This window comes from Physella acuta, unplaced genomic scaffold, assembly GCF_028476545.2.
Source record: "Physella acuta isolate Inbredline_101_S28 unplaced genomic scaffold, ASM2847654v3 ptg000405l, whole genome shotgun sequence".
NCBI classification, from domain to species: domain Eukaryota; kingdom Metazoa; phylum Mollusca; class Gastropoda; family Physidae; genus Physella; species Physella acuta.
In genome coordinates this window covers 960,040-980,532 of record NW_026731924.1, presented here as the reverse complement: position 1 = coordinate 980,532, position 20,493 = coordinate 960,040, and the positions used below count along the sequence as shown (strand labels likewise).

The window sequence follows — 20,493 nt, the reverse complement described above, 5'->3', positions numbered from 1 at the left end:
ATTTTTTATGTTAATTTATAGCAATAAATTTTAAACAAGAAAATGAAAAATTAAACACTTTTATTATGCAATTTTACAAAGACATAAAAATCCTGCATACTTCAAACAATCCAAAAGCAGATAAATTAATCTGAAGAGCTAAAAAATAAACTACTCACATTTGGACAACCACAGCAATGGGGGATAGCTTGAGACAGCTGTCCCAAGTTTTCTGCCCAGTAAGCTCATGCTTGTTTTCTAGACTTAAAGGGGGCAAATGTAATTCCTCCCTGGCAGTGGGAACATTAGTTTTGGAATGAAATATTTCCCATATAAACCTGGCCATTTAGGAACGAGTCAGATCATTTGATTAGAGAAAAAGGCTTCCACTCATCACACCATGGTATTCCTTATTAACATCCATTTTACAAATCATTTACTTACAAAAATGTGTGCACTTAAAAAGATTGTTACAAAAAAAAGAAGGAATATTTCCATTAAAACAAAAAAGTTTGACACAAATTACAATCTCATTTATATCTACTGGGTAAAACAAGAATTTTAAATACACAGTTGATTTCTTTCTGGCATATTTGCATCCAATCATACCATATTGCACAATAATTCTTATACATTTCTTGGATTTTTATAGTCGTGTGAGACTGCTGTACCTATATAAGAAACTTGTCAATTGAGACCTGTGTACAAAACTTGACAAGTAAGACTGTAACAATGTACACCTCTGCTGGCAGTGAATATCACAAAAATAAATGCAAATTACTTCTGACTGCAGTATACACAAAACATGGGATCAACTCATACAATTAATACAGAAACAAATGTACATTTTTAATATCAGCATTTCAATTCAAATATTGAATTATTCTTTTGAAAAAAGAGACCAGTCCAGAACTAAATTTTGTACAAGTTTTCTATCTTGCTAACCCTTTACTTCTTAAAAGGAGAAAAACCAACAATTTTTTTTAAAAATCAAAACAACAGTAGAACAAAAAAAATCAAAACAATAGAAGGACTATTACAGCAACCACTGAGATTTTTTTTCCTGGTACACATTGAAACCATTCACTTCTTAAAGTTTCACTAACATTGAAACCATTCACTTCTTAAAGTTTCACTAACATTGAAACCATTCACTTCTTAAAGTTTCACTAACATTGAAAACATTCACTTTCTAAAGTTTCACTAACATTGAAACCATTCACTTACAAAAGTTTCACTAACATTGAAACCATTCACTTCTTAAAGTTTCACTAACATTGAAACCATTCACTTCTTAAAGTTTCACTAACATTGAAACCATTCACTTCTTAAAGTTTCACTAACATTGAAACCATTCACTTCTTAAAGTTTCACTAACATTGAAACCATTCACTTTCTAAAGTTTCACTAACATTGAAACCATTCACTTCTTTAAGTTTCACTAACATTGAAACCATTCACTTCTTTAAGTTTCACTAACATTGAAAACATTCACTTTCTAAAGTTTCACTAACATTGAAACCATTCACTTACAAAAGTTTCACTAACATTGAAACCATTCACTTCTTAAAGTTTCACTAACATTGAAACCATTCACTTCTTAAAGTTTCACTAACATTGAAACCATTCACTTCTTAAAGTTTCACTAACATTGAAACCATTCACTTCTTAAAGTTTCACTAACATTGAAACCATTCACTTTCTAAAGTTTCACTAACATTGAAACCATTCACTTCTTTAAGTTTCACTAACATTGAAACCATTCACTTCTTTAAGTTTCACTAACATTGAAACCATTCACTTCTTAAAGTTTCACTAACATTGAAACCATTCACTTCTTAAAGTTTCACTAACATTGAAACCATTCACTTTCTAAAGTTTCACTAACATTGAAACCATTCACTTCTTTAAGTTTCACTAACATTGAAACCATTCACTTCTTTAAGTTTCACTTAGTTAATCATGACAAGAGTTGAAATAAAAATTCAGGGGAAATAAAATACTGAAATGGTTGAGTCAAAGCTGTTTCACCATCTCTAATAGGACATTAAACAGGACAGTAGATAAGTAGGACATTGAACAGGACAGTAGACAAGTAGGACATTGAACAGGACAGTAGACAAGTAGGACATTGAACAGGACAGTAGACAAGTAGGACATTGAACAGGACAGTAGACAAGTAGGACATTGAACAGGACAGTAGACAAGTAGGACATTGAACAGGACAGTAGACAAGTAGGACATTGAACAGGACAGTAGACAAGTAGGACATTGAACAGGACAGTAGACAAGTAGGACATTGAACAGGACAGTAGACAAGTAGGACATTGAACAGGACAGTAGACAAGTAGGACATTGAACAGGACAGTAGACAAGTAGGACATTGAACAGGACAGTAGACAAGTAGGACATTGAACAGGACAGTAGACAAGTAGGACATTGAACAGGACAGTAGACAAGTAGGACATTGAACAGGACAGTAGACAAGTAGGACATTGAACAGGACAGTAGACAAGTAGAATGTCTGAGATAGGAGACCAGTATGACATGAACAAATGACAAGAACCAATAATGTCAGGCTTTCAATAGTTTGAGAACTGTGAATCTAAGCAACTCATCAGTTAGATATTTACAAGTATACAAAGAACAAGTTATACAACAATGGCCCAATCTCCCCACCCCCCTGGCAAATCTACATATAACAGTGGCCCCACACCCTGCCAATCTTCATACAACAGTGGCCCCACACCCTGCCAATCTACATACAACAGTGGCCCCACACCCTGCCAGCCCAATCTTCATACAACAGTGGCCCCACACCCTGCCAGCCCAATCTTCATACAACAGTGGCCCCACACCCTGCCAATCTACATACAACAGTGGCCCCACACCCTGCCAATCTTCATACAACAGTGGCCCCACACCCTGCTCGGCCAATCTTCATGCCACATATCACAGTCCAAGTGTCTGACTCAGGGTCATACATTTCACAGTGGCGAAGTCTTGAGTTGCCATCAAAACCCCCGCACACATAGATTCTGTTGTCAAAGACAGCTATACCAAACCATGCGCGGGGGGTTGTCATAGGTGTGATGGTGGTCCACTGGCGGGTCACAGTATTGTATCTGAATCAAATACAAAGTATAGGCAAGTCACAGTATTGTATCTGAATCAAATACAAAGTATAGGCAAGTCACAGTATTGTATCTGAATCAAATACAAAGTATAGGCAAGTCACAGTATTGTATCTGAATCAAATACAAAGTATAGGCAAGTCACAGTATTGTATCTGAATCAAATACAAAGTATAGGCAAGTCACAGTATTGTATCTGAATCAAATACAAAGTATAGGCAAGTCACAGTATTGTATCTGAATCAAATACAAAGTATAGGCAAGTCACAGTATTGTATCTGAATCAAATACAAAGTATAAGCGGGTCATGGTATTGTATCTGAATCAAATACAAAGTAGCCAGACTCACTCTGGGTAAAGAAAATAACCCTTACACCCTTAATAGACCAAATTATGGCAAAGTTGGCCGCCCTTACTAAACCAAATTATGGCAAAGTTGGCCGCCCTTACTAAACCAAATTATGGCAAAGTTGGCCGCCCTTACTAAACCAAATTATGGCAAAGTTGGCCGCCCTTACTAAACCAAATTATGGCAAAGTTAGCCGCCCTTACTAAACCAAATTATGGCAAAGTTGGCCGCCCTTACTAAACCAAATTATGGCAAAGTTGGCCGCCCTTACTAAACCAAATTATGGCAAAGTTGGCCGCCCTTACTAAACCAAATTATGGCAAAGTCGGCCGCTCTTACTAAACCAAATTATGGCAAAGTTGGCCGCTCTTATTAAACCAAATTATGGCAAAGTTGGCCACCCACGCTAATCCAAATTATGGCAAAGTTGGCCACCCACACTAATCCAAATTATGGCAAATTGAGGTGTGGCAAGTTGCCTTCTCTCTTACCTTTCAACTAAATCAAAGTACTGGTCTATATGTCGGTATCGACCACCAAAGGCATAAATTAAATGGTCAAGTGTGACCATAGAAAGTCCAGAGCAGGCTTTCTCCATTTCTGGTGCAAATGTCCAGTCTCCGCTATCTGGGTCATACACCTCCATGCTTGCTCTGTCCATATGAGGACCTTTATCATAACCACCTGGACAGAACAAATAATTTACAGTGTCATCTGTACATATGAGGACCTTTATCATAACCACCTGGACAGAACAAATAATTTACAGTGTCATCTGTACATATGAGGACCTTTATCATAACCACCTGGACAGAACAAATAATTTACAGTGTCATCTGTCCATATGAGGACCTTTATCATAACCACCTGGACAGAACAAATAATTTACAGTGTCATCTGTACATATGAGGACCTTTATCATAACCACCTGGACAGAACAAATAATTTACAGTGTCATCTGTACATATGAGGACCTTTATCATAACCACCTGGACAGAACAAATCATTTACAGTGTCATCTGTACATATGAGGACCTTTATCATAACCACCTGGACAGAACAAATAATTTACAATGTCATCTGTCCATATGAGGACCTTTATCATAACCACCTGGACAGAACAAATAATTTACAGTGTCATCTGTACATATGAGGACCTTTATCATAACCACCTGGACAGAACAAATAATTTACAGTGTCATCTGTACATAAAGATATACTAGAGATACCACCTGGGATATAATACACTAGAGATACCACCTGGGCAACATATACTAGAGATACCACCTGGGCAAGATACACTAGAGATACCACCTGGGCAAGATACACTAGAGATACCACCTGGGCAAGATATACTAGAGATACCACCTGGGATATATATAATACACTAGAGATACCACCTGGGATATAATACACTAGAGATACCACATGGGCAACATATACTAGAGATACCACCTGGGATATATATAATACACTAGAGATACCACCTGGGATATAATACACTAGAGATACCACCTGCGATATGATACACTAGAGATACCACCTGGGATATAATACACTAGAGATACCACCTGGGCAAGATATACTAGAGATACCACCTGGGATATAATACACTAGAGATACCACCTGGGCAAGATACACTAGAGATACCACCTGGGATATAATACACTAGAGATACCACCTGGGCAAGATATACTAGAGATACCACCTGGGATATGATACACTAGAGATACCACCTGGGATATGATACACTAGAGATACCACCTGGGATATGATACACTAGAGATACCACCTGGGATATAATACACTAGAGATACCACCTGGGCAAGATATACTAGAGATACCACCTGGGATATGATACACTAGAGATACCACCTGGGATATGATACACTAGAGATACCACCTGGGCAAGATATATTAGAGATACCACCTGGGATATGATACACTAGAGATACCACCTGGGATATGATACACTAGAGATACCACCTGGGATATGATACACTAGAGATACCACCTGGGATATGATACACTAGAGATACCACCTGGGATATGATACACTAGAGATACCACCTGGGATATGATATACTAGAGATACCACCTGGGCAAGATATACTAGAGATACCACCTGGGCAAGATATACTAGAGATACCACCTGGGATATAATACACTAGAGATACCACCTGGGCAAGATACACTAGAGATACCACCTGGGCAAGATATACTAGAGATACCACCTGGGATATAATACACTAGAGATACCACCTGGGATATGATACACTAGAGATACCACCTGGGATATGATACACTAGAGATACCACCTGGGATATGATATACTAGAGATACCAACAGGGCAAGATATATTATCTATGTTACATAGAATAGAGCTTTAACCTAGAAAAAATCTTGTACCTGCGACATAAATTTTTCCATCACAGACAGTGACCCCTGCACCAGCCCTCCTACGTTTCATACAACTGACCAGTGTCCACGTCTCTACCTTGGGATCATAACGCTCCACGATATTGTAGCTGCCCGCTCTGTCTTCACCACCTGAAATGTTGCATTTGTCAAGCCTTATCTGACACAAATCTACCCACTACATACAGCTTACACATGACCCACTAGCTTACACATGACCCACTATCTTACACATGACCCACTAACCTATAGCTTACACATGACCCACTAGCTTACACATGACCCACTATCTTACACATGACCCACTAACCTAAACATGACTTACTAGCGTACACATGACCCACTAGCCTACAGCTTACACATGACCCACTAGCCTAAACATGACCCACTGCCTTACACATGACCCACTTTTCAGCCCGAGGGCCGCATTAACTATCAATTTTCAGTTTGGGGGCCAGTTAGTTCCAGGCATGTCTTTGATTTTTCTGGGCAAAGTTCCTCAGCCATCACCAACAAACGTTTTTTCCGTGGACAAAAAGATCTCCGCGGGCCGGATGAGAGGATGGAGACCCCTGCACTAGCCTACAGCTTACACATGACCCACTAGCCTACAGCTTACACATGACTCACTAATTACACATGACCCACTGCCTTACACATGACCCACTAGCTTACACATGACCCACTAACCTACAGCTTACACATGACCCACTACCTTACTTACCCACTAACCTAAAGCTTACACATGACCCACTACCTTACACATGACCCACTAGCTTACACATGACCTACTACCTTACACATGACCCACTAACCTATAGCTTAAACATGACCCACTAGCTTACAGATGAGATACTAGCTTACACATGACCCACTAACCTATAGCTTACACATGACCCACTAAGCTATAGCTTACACATGACCCACTAGCTTACACATGACAAACTAGCTTACATATGACCCACTAGTTTACACATGACAAACTAGCTTACATATGACCCACTAGCTTACACATGACAAACTAGCTTACATATGACCCACTAGTTTACACATGACCCACTAGTCGACATGTGAGTCACTCACCTCTAGATGAGACTTAAGCCACTCACCTCTAGATGACATGTGAGCCACTCACCACAAGATGACATGTGAGCCACTTACCTCTAGATGACATGTGAGCCACTCACCTCTAGATGACACATGAGCCACTCACCTCTACATGACATGTGAGCCACTCACCTCTAGATGACATGTGAGCCACTCACCTCTACATGACAAGTGAGCCACTCACCTCTAGATGACACATGAGCCACTCACCTCTAGATGACACATGAGCCACTCACCTCTAGATGACATGTGAGCCACTCACCTCTAGATGACATGTGAGCCACTCACCTCTAGATGACAAGTGAGCCACTCACCTCTAGATGACATGTGAGCCACTCACCTCTAGATGACATGTGAGCCACTCACCTCTAGATGACACATGAGTCACTCACCTCTAGATGACATGTGAGCCACTCACCTCTACATGACATGTGAGCCACTCACCTCTAGATGACGTGAGAGCCACTCACCTCTAGATGACGTGAGAGCCACTCACCTCTGGATGACACATGAGTCACTCACCTCTAGATGACATGTGAGCCACTCACCTCTAGATGACACGAGTCACTCACCTCTAGATGACATGTGAGCCACTCACCTCTAGATGACACGAGTCACTCACCTCTACATGACATGTGAGCCACTCACCTCTACATGACATGTGAGCCACTCACCTCTAGATGACATGTGAGCCACTCACCTCTAGATGACACATGAGCCACTCACCTCTACATGACATGTGAGCCACTCACCTCTAGATGACACATGAGTCACTCACCTCTAGATGACATGTGAGCCACTCACCTCTACATGACATGTGAGCCACTCACCTCTAGATGACGTGAGAGCCACTCACCTCTAGATGACGTGAGAGCCACTCACCTCTGGATGACACATGAGTCACTCACCTCTAGATGACATGTGAGCCACTCACCTCTAGATGACACGAGTCACTCACCTCTAGATGACATGTGAGCCACTCACCTCTAGATGACACGAGTCACTCACCTCTACATGACATGTGAGCCACTCACCTCTACATGACATGTGAGCCACTCACCTCTAGATGACATGTGAGCCACTCACCTCTAGATGACACATGAGCCACTCACCTCTACATGACATGTGAGCCACTCACCTCTAGATGACATGTGAGCCACTCACCTCTAGATGACATGTGAGCCACTTACCTCTACATGACATGTGAGCCACTCACCTCTAGATGACATGTGAGCCACTTACCTCTACATGACATGTGATCCACTTACCTCTAGATGACATGTGAGCCACTTTCCTCTAAACGACATTAGAGCCACTCACCTCTAGATGACACATGAGCCACTCACCTCTAGATGACAAGTGAGCCACTCACCTCTAGATGACATGTGAGCCACTCACCTCTACATGACAAGTGAGCCACTCACCTCTAGATGACATGTGAGCCACTCACCTCTAGATGACACATGAGTCACTCACCTCTAGATGACATGTGAGCCACTTACCTCTACATGACATGTGAGCCACTCACCTCTAGATGACATGTGAGCCACTTACCTCTACATGACATGTGATCCACTTACCTCTAGATGACATGTGAGCCACTTACCTCTAGATGACATGTGAGCCACTTACCTCTAGATGACATGTGAGCCACTCACCTCTAGATGACATGTGAGCCACTTACCTCTAGATGACATGTGAGCCACTCACCTCTACATGACATGTGAGCCACTTACCTATAGCATATAAATAACCCCCAACAGCAGCCACAGCTACAAATGACCTGGCAAGTTTCATGTTAGGTTTGTGTTCCCAGCGTTTACGTACAGGGTCGTACATTTCAACACAGTGCAGGTAAAGTGTGTCATCCTGTGTGTCAGCCAGTGCACACTCACCCCCCACAGCATACAACACACCATCCAGACTGGCTGATCCCACAGCTGTTCTTGCTATGTTCATAGGTGGCTGTCAACAACATACATACATAGCTGTCAACAACATACATAGCTGTCAACAACATACATACATGGCTGTCAACAACATACATACAGGGCTGTCAACAACATACATGGCTGTCAACATACATACATGGCTGTCAACAACATACATACATGGCTGTCAACATACATACATGGCTGTCAACATACATACATGGCTGTCAACAACATACATACATGGCTGTCAACAACATACATGGCTGTCAACAACATACATGGCTGTCAACAACATACATACATGGCTGTAAACAACATACATAGCTGTCAACAAAACATGGCTGTTAACAAACAGAAATATGTATCCACTGGCCAATAAAAACAAATTTGAACCAACCATATGTATCCACTGGCCAATAAAAACAAATTTGAACCAACCATATGTATCCACTGGCCAATAAAAACAAATTTGAACCAACCATATGTATCCACTGGCAAATAAAAACAAATTTGAACCAACCATATGTATCCACTGGCCAATAAAAACAAATTTGAACCAACCATATGTATCCACTGGCCAATAAAAACAAATTTGAACCAACCATATGTATCCACTGGCCAATAAAAACAAATTTGAACCAACCATATGTATCCACTGGCCAATAAAAACAAATTTGAACCAACCATATGTATCCACTGGCCAATAAAGCACAGTTGAACAAATTTGAACCAACCATATGTATCCACTGGCCAATAAAAACAAATTTGAACCAACCATATGTATCCACTGGCCAATAAAAACAAATTTGAACCAACCATATGTATCCACTTGCCAATAAAAACAAATTTGAACCAACCATATGTATCCACTGGCCAATAAAAACAAATTTGAACCAACCATATGTATCCACTGGCCAATAAAAACAAATTTGAACCAACCATATGTATCCACTGGCCAATAAAAACAAATTTGAACCAACCATATGTATCCACTTGCCAATAAAAACAAATTTGAACCAACCATATGTATCCACTTGCCAATAAAAACAAATTTGAACCAACCATATGTATCCACTTGCCAATAAAAACAAATTTGAACCAACCATATGTATCCACTTGCCAATAAAAACAAATTTGAACCAACCATATGTATCCACTGGCCAATAAAAACAAATTTGAACCAACCATATGTATCCACTTGCCAATAAAAACAAATTTGAACCAACCATATGTATCCACTTGCCAATAAAAACAAATTTGAACCAACCATATGTATCCACTTGCCAATAAAAACAAATTTGAACCAACCATATGTATCCACTGGCCAATAAAAACAAATTTGAACCAACCATATGTATCCACTGGCCAATAAAAACAAATTTGAACCAACCATATGTATCCACTTGCCAATAAAAACAAATTTGAACCAACCATATGTATCCACTGGCCAATAAAAACAAATTTGAATCAACCATATGTATCCACTGGCCAATAAAGCACAGTTGAACAAATTTGAACCAACCATATGTATCCACTGGCCAATAAAAACAAATTTGAACCAACCATATGTATCCACTGGCCAATAAAAACAAATTTGAACCAACCATATGTATCCACTTGCCAATAAAAACAAATTTGAACCAACCATATGTATCCACTTGCCAATAAAAACAAATTTGAACCAACCATATGTATCCACTGGCCAATAAAAACAAATTTGAACCAACCATATGTATCCACTGGCCAATAAAAACAAATTTGAACCAACCATATGTATCCACTGGCCAATAAAAACAAATTTGAACCAACCATATGTATCCACTGGCCAATAAAAACAAATTTGAACCAACCATATGTATCCACTGGCCAATAAAGCACAGTTGAACAAATTTGAACCAACCATATGTATCCACTGGCCAATAAAAACAAATTTGAACCAACCATATGTATCCACTGGCCAATAAAAACAAATTTGAACCAACCATATGTATCCACTGGCCAATAAAAACAAATTTGAACCAACCATATGTATCCACTGGCCAATAAAAACAAATTTGAACCAACCATATGTATCCACTGGCCAATAAAGCACAGTTGAACAAATTTGAACCAACCATATGTATCCACTGGCCAATAAAAACAAATTTGAACCAACCATATGTATCCACTGGCCAATAAAAACAAATTTGAACCAACCATATGTATCCACTTGCCAATAAAAACAAATTTGAACCAACCATATGTATCCACTGGCCAATAAAAACAAATTTGAACCAACCATATGTATCCACTGGCCAATAAAAACAAATTTGAACCAACCATATGTATCCACTGGCCAATAAAAACAAATTTGAACCAACCATATGTATCCACTTGCCAATAAAAACAAATTTGAACCAACCATATGTATCCACTTGCCAATAAAAACAAATTTGAACCAACCATATGTATCCACTTGCCAATAAAAACAAATTTGAACCAACCATATGTATCCACTGGCCAATAAAAACAAATTTGAACCAACCATATGTATCCACTGGTCAATAAAAACAAATTTGAACCAACCATACGTATCCACTGGCCAATAAAAACAAATTTGAACCAACCATATGTATCCACTGGCCAATAAAAACAAATTTGAACCAACCATATGTATCCACTGGCCAATAAAGCACAGTTGAACAAATTTGAACCAACCATATGTATCCACTGGCCAATAAAAACAAATTTGAACCAACCATATGTATCCACTGGCCAATAAAAACAAATTTGAACCAACCATATGTATCCACTGGCCAATAAAAACAAATTTGAACCAACCATATTTATCCACTGGCCAATAAAAACAAATTTGAACCAACCATATGTATCCACTGGCCAATAAAAACAAATTTGAACCAACCATATGTATCCACTGGCCAATAAAAACAAATTTGAACTAACCATATGTATCCACTGGCCAATAAAAACAAATTTGAACCAACCATATGTATCCACTGGCCAATAAAAACAAATTTGAACCAACCATATGTATCCACTGGCCAATAAAAACAAATTTGAACCAACCATATGTATCCACTGGCCAATAAAAACAAATTTGAACCAACCATATGTATCCACTGGCCAATAAAAACAAATTTGAACCAACCATATGTATCCACTGGCCAATAAAGCACAGTTGAACAAATTTGAACCAACCATATGTATCCACCTGCCAATAAAAACAAATTTGAACCAACCATATGTATCCACTGGCCAATAAAAACAAATGTGAACCAACCATATGTATCCACTGGCCAATAAAAACAAATTTGAACCAACCATATGTATCCACTGGTCAACTAGGAAGTCGTATCTCTCTGTACTCTTTAACTGGCTGTCTGTGCTGTTACGGCCACCCATGACATAAATACATGGTGGCTGGGCACGTGGTGTAACTGTCTCTAGTTCGCTGCTGTCCTGTTTCATACGAATGGCTTTGCTGATGAGCAGCTGACACTTGGGACAAGTACGGAAATATTCTGATTTGAGCACCACATTCTCCAGAAAGTGGCGCTCCAATAAGGCAAGTCGAATGTTCTGTAGGATGAAGCAGGCTCTATCCAAGCGTTTTCCAGGATCATACTGCAGCCAGGAGCACGCTGCCTCAAAAACCTGGTTCTCACTCATCACCTGAGACATAAGTTTAAAAATGCAGGGCTCTAACTAATCCAGAGCTAACCCTAACCTTCCATGTTTCTATGGTAGCATTATGCTAAAACACTTCTACTCTATTCCCACTCACTAAATATAATGTGAGAATTCTCAAGAGTTGCTAGCAACTTTAAAAATTTGTTAGATATCTAACAAATACAAATTCATAATCTATATATATAATTCTCTTCTGGGAGACGCTAGAAAACAAGCTGTAAATGCGCTCCCTACCATCCCCACCCCTACATTGTCTTAGTGAGCTGTGGTTCACGCTATGTTTACCTTCGTGGAGTTGGGTTTAGTGACGGCTATAGGGGCAGATAATTTAGTTTGAAACGATTTTAAACGTAAGGGGGGGGGGGGTATGGTCCTTAACATGCTACTTATAGTGTTTTAAAGAAATATTTTCAGTGTCAGCGTTGGTACTGTCGAATTCACAAATTATGAATTACTGAAAAGTAGAAAAAACAACAACTAAATTGCGGCGTATGTTATGCCGCGGGCCGGCTCGTAAGCTTAATTTGTGCTCATATTTGGGTCAGCTGTGAGACCTTCAAAGGCTACAAGCACCTGCATTTTGTGATACTTCACTACAAATTTCATCACATTTTACCCGACATTGTGTCTATATGACACTTCACCTCACATTTTTTTATACTTAACCAGACATTTTGTCACAATTCAGGTTTGAGGATAAATTTTAATTTTAATTAAAATAATTAATAACGTTTGTACATTTGTGCCTGTCAAATTTCTCCCGTGGGAAACATAACAACAACTGACCCAGTAGAAAGTAATGTATGCAGTAAGTAGCAAATACATTAAAAAACTAAAGGCTATAGAATACTAGCATTAAGATGTACCTGAAGTTTATCAGACTTTAACAAACTAAGTAAACGATCTTCAGGCAGGTCAAAAAATTCTTCCATCCTAATGACATCCAAAAAGTTTTGATAAATAAACTGGCGAGCCACGGCCTCTAGCTCTGTACAGGAATAGACATCAGCAAAATAATGGATACCTGAAGAAAGAGGATTGATCTGTCATCTGAATCACTCTAGTACAACCCTAACTACATACAACCCTAGGACAGACTACCTACAACCCTAGGACAGCACTACATACAACCCTAGGACAGACTACCTACAACCCTAGGACAGCACTACATACAACCCTAACTACATACAACCCTAGGACAGACTACCTACAACCCTAGGACAGCACTACATACAACCCTAGGACAGCACTACATACAACCCTAGGACAGCACTACATACAACCCTAGGACAGCACTACATACAACCCTAGGACAGCACTACATACAACCCTAGGACAGACTACCTACAACCCTAGGACAGCACTACATACAACCCTAACTACATACAACCCTAGGACAGCACTACATACAACCCTAGGACAGACTACCTACAACCCTAGGACAGCACTACATACAACCCTAACTACATACAACCCTAGGACAGCACTACATACAACCCTAGGACAGCACTACATACAACCCTAGGACAGCACTACATACAACCCTAGGACAGACTACATACAACCCTAGGACAGCACTACATACAACCCTAGGACAGCACTACATACAACCCTAGGACAGCACTACATACAACCCTAGGACAGCACTACATACAACCCTAGGACAGACTACATACAACCCTAGGACAGCACTACATACAACCCTAGGACAGCACTACATACAACCCTAGGACAGCACTACATACAACCCTAGGACAGCACTACATACAACCCTAGGACAGCACTACATACAACCCTAGGACAGCACTACATACAACCCTAGGACAGCACTACATACAACCCTAACTACATACAACCCTAGGACAGCACTACATACAACCCTAGGACAGCACTACATACAACCCTAGGACAGCACTACATACAACCCTAACTACATACAACCCTAGGACAGCACTACATACAACCCTAGGACAGCACTACATACAACCCTAGGACAGCACTACATACAACCCTAGGACAGCACTACATACAAATACAACTCTAATACAGCACATACAACCCTAGGACAGCACTACATACAACCCTAGGACAGCACTACATACAACCCTAGGACAGCACTACATACAACCCTAGGACAGCACTACATACAACCCTAACTACATACAACCCTAGGACAGCACTACATACTACCCTAGGACAGCACTACATACAACCCTAGGACAGCACTACATACAACCCTAGGACAGCACTACATACAACCCTAGGACAGCACTACATACAACTCTAATACAGCACATACAACCCTAGGACAGCACTACATACAACCCTAGGACAGCACTACATACAACCCTAACTACATACAACCCTAGGACAGCACTACATACAACCCTAGGACAGCACTACATACAACCCTAGGACAGCACTACATACAACCCTAGGACAGCACTACATACAACCCTAGGACAGCACTACATACAACCCTAGGACAGCACTACATACAACCCTAGGACAGCACTACATACAACCCTAGGACAGCACTACATACAACCCTAGGACAGCACTACATACAACCCTAGGACAGACTACATACAACCCTAGGACAGCACTACATACAACCCTAGGACAGCACTACATACAACCTTAATACAGCACATACAACCCTAGGACAGCACTACATATAACCCTAGGACAGCACTACATACAACCCTAGGACAGCACTACATACAACTCTAGGACAGTACTACATACAACCCTGATTGTGATGTTTATTATTACCTAAGCAATTAGAGGCTGTGAGTTGATTCTGAAGGAAGTGTGCGCACATTGTACGTAATGCATGTAGTCCAAGCATGCTTGCACCCTGTAGTACAGCTTGCACGTTATCTACTGTCACCTCAATACAGCAAGTGTACATGAAGTCTAAGAGAAGACTCATTGTTGGCGCTTCTATGCCATGCAGCTCAACATGTTCCCGTTCAGACTCCAGCATTCCATTGGTAAACATTGCACGCAGATAAGGGCTGCAGCCAGCCAGCACAACCTGTCAGATAACAACCATTTCAGACACATCAGAATGCACCTTCTACTAGTGCTCTCATGCAGCTTAACTTTCAGCTGACTCATTTGATTCATTCAATAATCATACTAGTACTGAAAATTAAAAACTGCATGAATGAATACTGAAGATAGTAATATGTACACTGCTGTCATACACCCAATCTGCTGTCATACACCCAATCTGCTGTCATACACCCAATCTGCTGTCATACACCCAATCTGCTGTCATACACCCAATCTGCTGTCATACACCCAATCTGCTGTCATACACCCAATCTGCTCCACCCACACAGTACTTACACAGTGTGCTCCACCCACACAGTACTTACAGTGTGCTCCACCCACACAGTACTTACACAGTGTGCTCCACCCACACAGTACTTACACAGTGTGCTCCACCCACACAGTACTTACACAGTGTGCTGAATACTTGGCTCCACCCACACAGTACTTACACGGTGTGCTCCACCCACACAGTACTTACACAGTGTGCTGAATACTTGGCTCCACCCACACAGTACTTACACGGTGTGCTCCACCCACACAGTACTTACACAGTGTGCTCCACCCACACAGTACTTACACAGTGTGCTCCACCCACAGTACTTACACAGTGTGCTCCACCCACACAGTACTTACACGGTGTGCTCCACCCACACAGTACTTACACAGTGTGCTCCACCCACACAGTACTTACACAGTGTGCTGAATACTTGGCTCCACCCACACAGTACTTACACGGTGTGCTCCACCCACACAGTACTTACACAGTGTGCTGAATACTTGGCTCCACCCACACAGTACTTACACAGTGTGCTCCACCCACACAGTACTTACACAGTGTGCTGAATACTTGGCTCCACCCACACAGTACTTACACGGTGTGCTCCACCCACACAGTACTTACACAGTGTGCTGAATACTTGGCTCCACCCACACAGTACTTACACGGTGTGCTCCACCCACACAGTACTTACACAGTGTGCTCCACCCACACAGTACTTACACAGTGTGCTCCACCCACACAGTACTTACACAGTGTGCTCCACCCACACAGTACTTACACAGTGTGCTCCACCCACACAGTACTTACAGTGTGCTCCACCCACACAGTACTTACAGTGTGCTCCACCCACACAGTACTTACAGTGTGCTCCACCCACACAGTACTTACAGTGTGCTCCACCCACACAGTACTTACAGTGTGCTCCACCCACACAGTACTTACAGTGTGCTCCACCCACACAGTACTTACACAGTGTGCACCACCCACACAGTACTTACACAGTGTGCTCCACCCACACAGTACTTACACAGTGTGCTCCACCCACACAGTACTTACACAGTGTGCTCCACCCACACAGTACTTACACAGTGTGCTCCACCCACACAGTACTTACACAGTGTGCTCCACCCACACAGTACTTACACAGTGTGCTCCACCCACACAGTACTTACAGTGTGCTCCACCCACACAGTACTTACACAGTGTGCTCCACCCACACAGTACTTACAGTGCGCTCCACCCACACAGTACTTACACAGTGCGCTCCACCCACACAGTACTTACACAGTGTGCTCCACCCACACAGTACTTACACAGTGTGCTCCACCCACACAGTACTTACACAGTGTGCTCCACCCACACAGTACTTACACAGTGTGCTCCACCCACACAGTACTTACACAGTGTGCTCCACCCACACAGTACTTACACAGTGTGCTCCACCCACACAGTACTTACACAGTGTGCTCCACCCACACAGTACTTACACAGTGTGCTCCACCCACACAGTACTTACACAGTGTGCTCCACCCACACAGTACTTACAGTGCGCTCCACCCACACAGTACTTACACAGTGTGCTCCACCCACAGTACTTACACAGTGTGCTCCACCCACACAGTACTTACACGGTGTGCTCCACCCACACAGTACTTACAGTGCGCTCCACCCACACAGTACTTACACAGTGTGCTCCACCCACAGTACTTACACAGTGTGCTCCACCCACACAGTACTTACACGGTGTGCTCCACCCACACAGTACTTACACGGTGTGCTGAATACTTGGCTCCACCCACACAAAGTACAATGTCACAAAGCTGCTGATTGATTCGAAGCTCTTGCATAACACTGAAGGCTGTGTTAGCTTGATTTTGGATATGAAATACCCGGGACTCAATCATCTTCCTGCAACAAAGGATGGAAGATTGGAGCTCACATCAAATGGGAAGACATGAAACAGACTCTAATACACTTATTAAACAAGGCAAACTTATTAAACAGCAAAAATCAAAACAACACACAAAGAAATAGAAAATTCTTATAGGAAACTATTCTCATAATTTTTTAGAAAGATGACTTTGTCTGAAACACTGTTCTTAAAAGTGAATTCTAGTACGTTTGATATTGAATTGGCCACGAAATTGCAATGTTTATAGATAGACCCATATTTATTAGCCTGACTCATTCAATTTTATATTAAATTATTCCCTAATTAATCCTATTCCATTATAAATTAGAAAACATGATCATTCAGTTTTTAAAAACTTCAATAGCCAAAAAGTGAAACGTAACAAATCTGACATTATGGTCAATATTATTTGGCATGGATTCCCAAACTTTTTTAAGAGGAGACCCCCTTTACTAAAAAGTAAGTAACCCGCGACCGCCATAGAATTATAAAGTCAAAATTAGTAAGGAAATTAACAAAATGAGATTTTCTAGTATAATTTTTAATGACTGTTTAAAGTGGATGGGTGAAATTGCGAGTTTTGCGTTTGAGTTTTTGTTGACGCCTTCCTTATGTCATTTAATTATTTTAATTCATTTCTTTGTTTTTTACTTTCTCGTATATACGAAGTATAGAGAAAGTATTGTAAACGTGCACAAAAATCACTTGAAATTTTAACAATTTTCACCGTATTACACCTCAGTCCTTCATCACATCCGAAATATAGAGGATTTATTATAATCGGGCAAAAATTATCAATCTAGATTTATCAAAATCAAGAGGTTTTATGCGTAATCCAGCATCACGCTTTGTTTTTTTACCTGTTTTTTAAGTTTATTTTGAGGGTCCTATATATGACAAATGAAAAAACACTGCTAATCTCTCAAAATCTCATCATTTTAATGCGAGATGCTAAGGAAATGGATACTATGCCTTAAAATGCCAGAAAAATTTGCGAGATATGTAGTTCTAATTAATACAAGCATTTCTTGTAGAGCACTTCAGAAAAACTGAACTACAACAAAAAAACAACCGACCACCACGCAAAAGCGCCTGACAGTTCCTAGATTAATATATGTTTAAGATATTTACCATGATTAACTACATTAATGCTGTTTACTTTTTCCAAAATCCATTTCCTGCATGAGGTACCATGCGACAATTTTCTCTGCTATTTTTAGTAACGTTACATCATTGTTACGCTAGTTGTCAGATAGAAACGGGGGAAGCCGTTCTGACCGGGATTCAAAGGGACGACTCAAAATATCATCCTGAAATAATTATTAAAATTTAAGGAGTCACCTGTTTTTCACATTACTAGTCGCGGGCGAATTTAGGTACCTAAAACGATAGATTACTAGATCTAAGGTCTAAGAGACTAACTAACTACTAGATCTGGATTCTAAGTAACTAATCTTAGTAATCTAAATCTAAGATTACCAGAATACGGTAATCTATTGTTTTAGGTACGTAAAATTGCCCGCGACTAGTAATGTGAAAAACAGGTGACTCCTTAAATTTTTATAATTATTTCACATTTTGAGAAGGATTTAAGTTTTGAAAAATACAAAAATGTTCCCATGTTTCATTTATGTGCCTGTTTTTAAACAATTGAATTTTCAGTAATAAATGAAGACTAGCGATGTTTCCAACAGATGCAACCATGCTCATTTACTTTAGCAGCCATCTTGTTTATTTTTTTGTACTGTAAACTTATAGCGCAAGATTCAGGGGAAGCCACTCTAACTTTCAGATTGCCGCTTTTTATATAGCAAATCCTGCTAGCAAACACTGCTGTTTAAAGTTTGATATATTTAGCCATTGATTTATGTTTATTATTCATTTATTTATAATATTTGACACAAATATATCACAATAAACTTCTATTAAAGGCCTTGACGATGAGGTAACTTTTTCGTACATTACTAGATCTAGTCGCGGGCGATTTTACGTACCTAAAACGATAGATTACCCCAGAATTTTGAGAATATCAACTCATTACTGGATAATTTCCGACGCTAAATTATTAATTGACGCTTTACCCTTCTAGTAATAAGTACATCTAGATTCTAGATTACATCTAGCCCTACAAGATCTATGTTGGTATTCACTATTAATATTTTTTAAGTTACAAAAAAAATTAATAAAAAAAATAACGTGCTTTGAAATGTTAGACATTTGAGTCGTTTGCGATTTGTTTATGTGTAAGCCGAAGCACAACTCTATTTCAACAGGAAAAACTGCTGCTTATAAAAATAAAACTTTCTAAAAATAAAAGTAAACTGGTTATCTAGATCTAGATCTAGATCTAGATCTAGAGTCTAGATCTATTTAGAAAATACTAAATTTTATGCATCCGTGCGAACTTCATATCCATTGTTTCGTTCAATTTTGGTGAACAGAAATAGTCTAGAAATAAGAATTTAGCGTATTAATCTAATAATAATATTGTTATTTATTGATCCACCCAGGGCCGGCGCTACCTATAAGACGAACTAGGCGGTCGCCTAGGGCGCTGTCCGTAGGGGGACGCCAAAATGGGTTGGAAAAAACAAATTAAAAGTTTGAGGGGGGTGCAAATCGAAAGT

At 40.2% G+C, this 20,493-nt stretch overlaps 1 protein-coding gene across 3 annotated transcripts; it reads right to left on the bottom strand.

Moving 5' to 3' along the window:
• Positions 1–43: 43 nt before the first annotated feature.
• On the bottom strand, positions 44–20,108 carry LOC131942435 (kelch-like protein 18). 3 transcript variants are annotated; one of them, XM_059302327.1, is made up of 10 exons: positions 20,067–20,108; positions 19,026–19,176; positions 17,724–17,862; positions 15,387–15,651; positions 13,478–13,635; positions 12,243–12,593; positions 8,724–8,952; positions 5,872–6,012; positions 3,954–4,146; positions 44–3,104 (listed from the first exon to the last, which is right to left on the bottom strand). In XM_059302327.1, the coding sequence occupies exons 2-10, from the start codon at positions 19,058–19,060 to the stop codon at positions 2,882–2,884; spliced, it is 1,734 nt and encodes a 577-aa protein (XP_059158310.1). In that variant the 5' UTR covers positions 19,061–19,176; positions 20,067–20,108; the 3' UTR covers positions 44–2,881. The 3 variants fall into 3 exon arrangements, with proteins under 3 accessions (XP_059158310.1, XP_059158309.1, XP_059158311.1); XM_059302326.1 differs by lacking the exon at positions 20,067–20,108 and adding an exon at positions 19,948–20,017; XM_059302328.1 differs by lacking the exon at positions 20,067–20,108 and adding an exon at positions 19,948–20,015 and having other exon boundaries at positions 18,998–19,176.
• Positions 20,109–20,493: the final 385 nt, after the last annotated feature.

Coding starts and splice junctions, on each gene's coding strand:
- LOC131942435 (XM_059302327.1), bottom strand. CDS start 19,060: ATGGTACCTCATGCAGGAAATGGATTTTGGAAAAA. Junction 12,594..13,477: donor TAAAGTCTGATAAACTTCAG/GTACATCTTAAT, acceptor CTTATGTCTCAG/GTGATGAGTGAGAACCAGGT. Junction 8,953..12,242: donor TTGACCAGTGGATACATATG/GTTGGTTCAAAT, acceptor TGTTGTTGACAG/CCACCTATGAACATAGCAAG.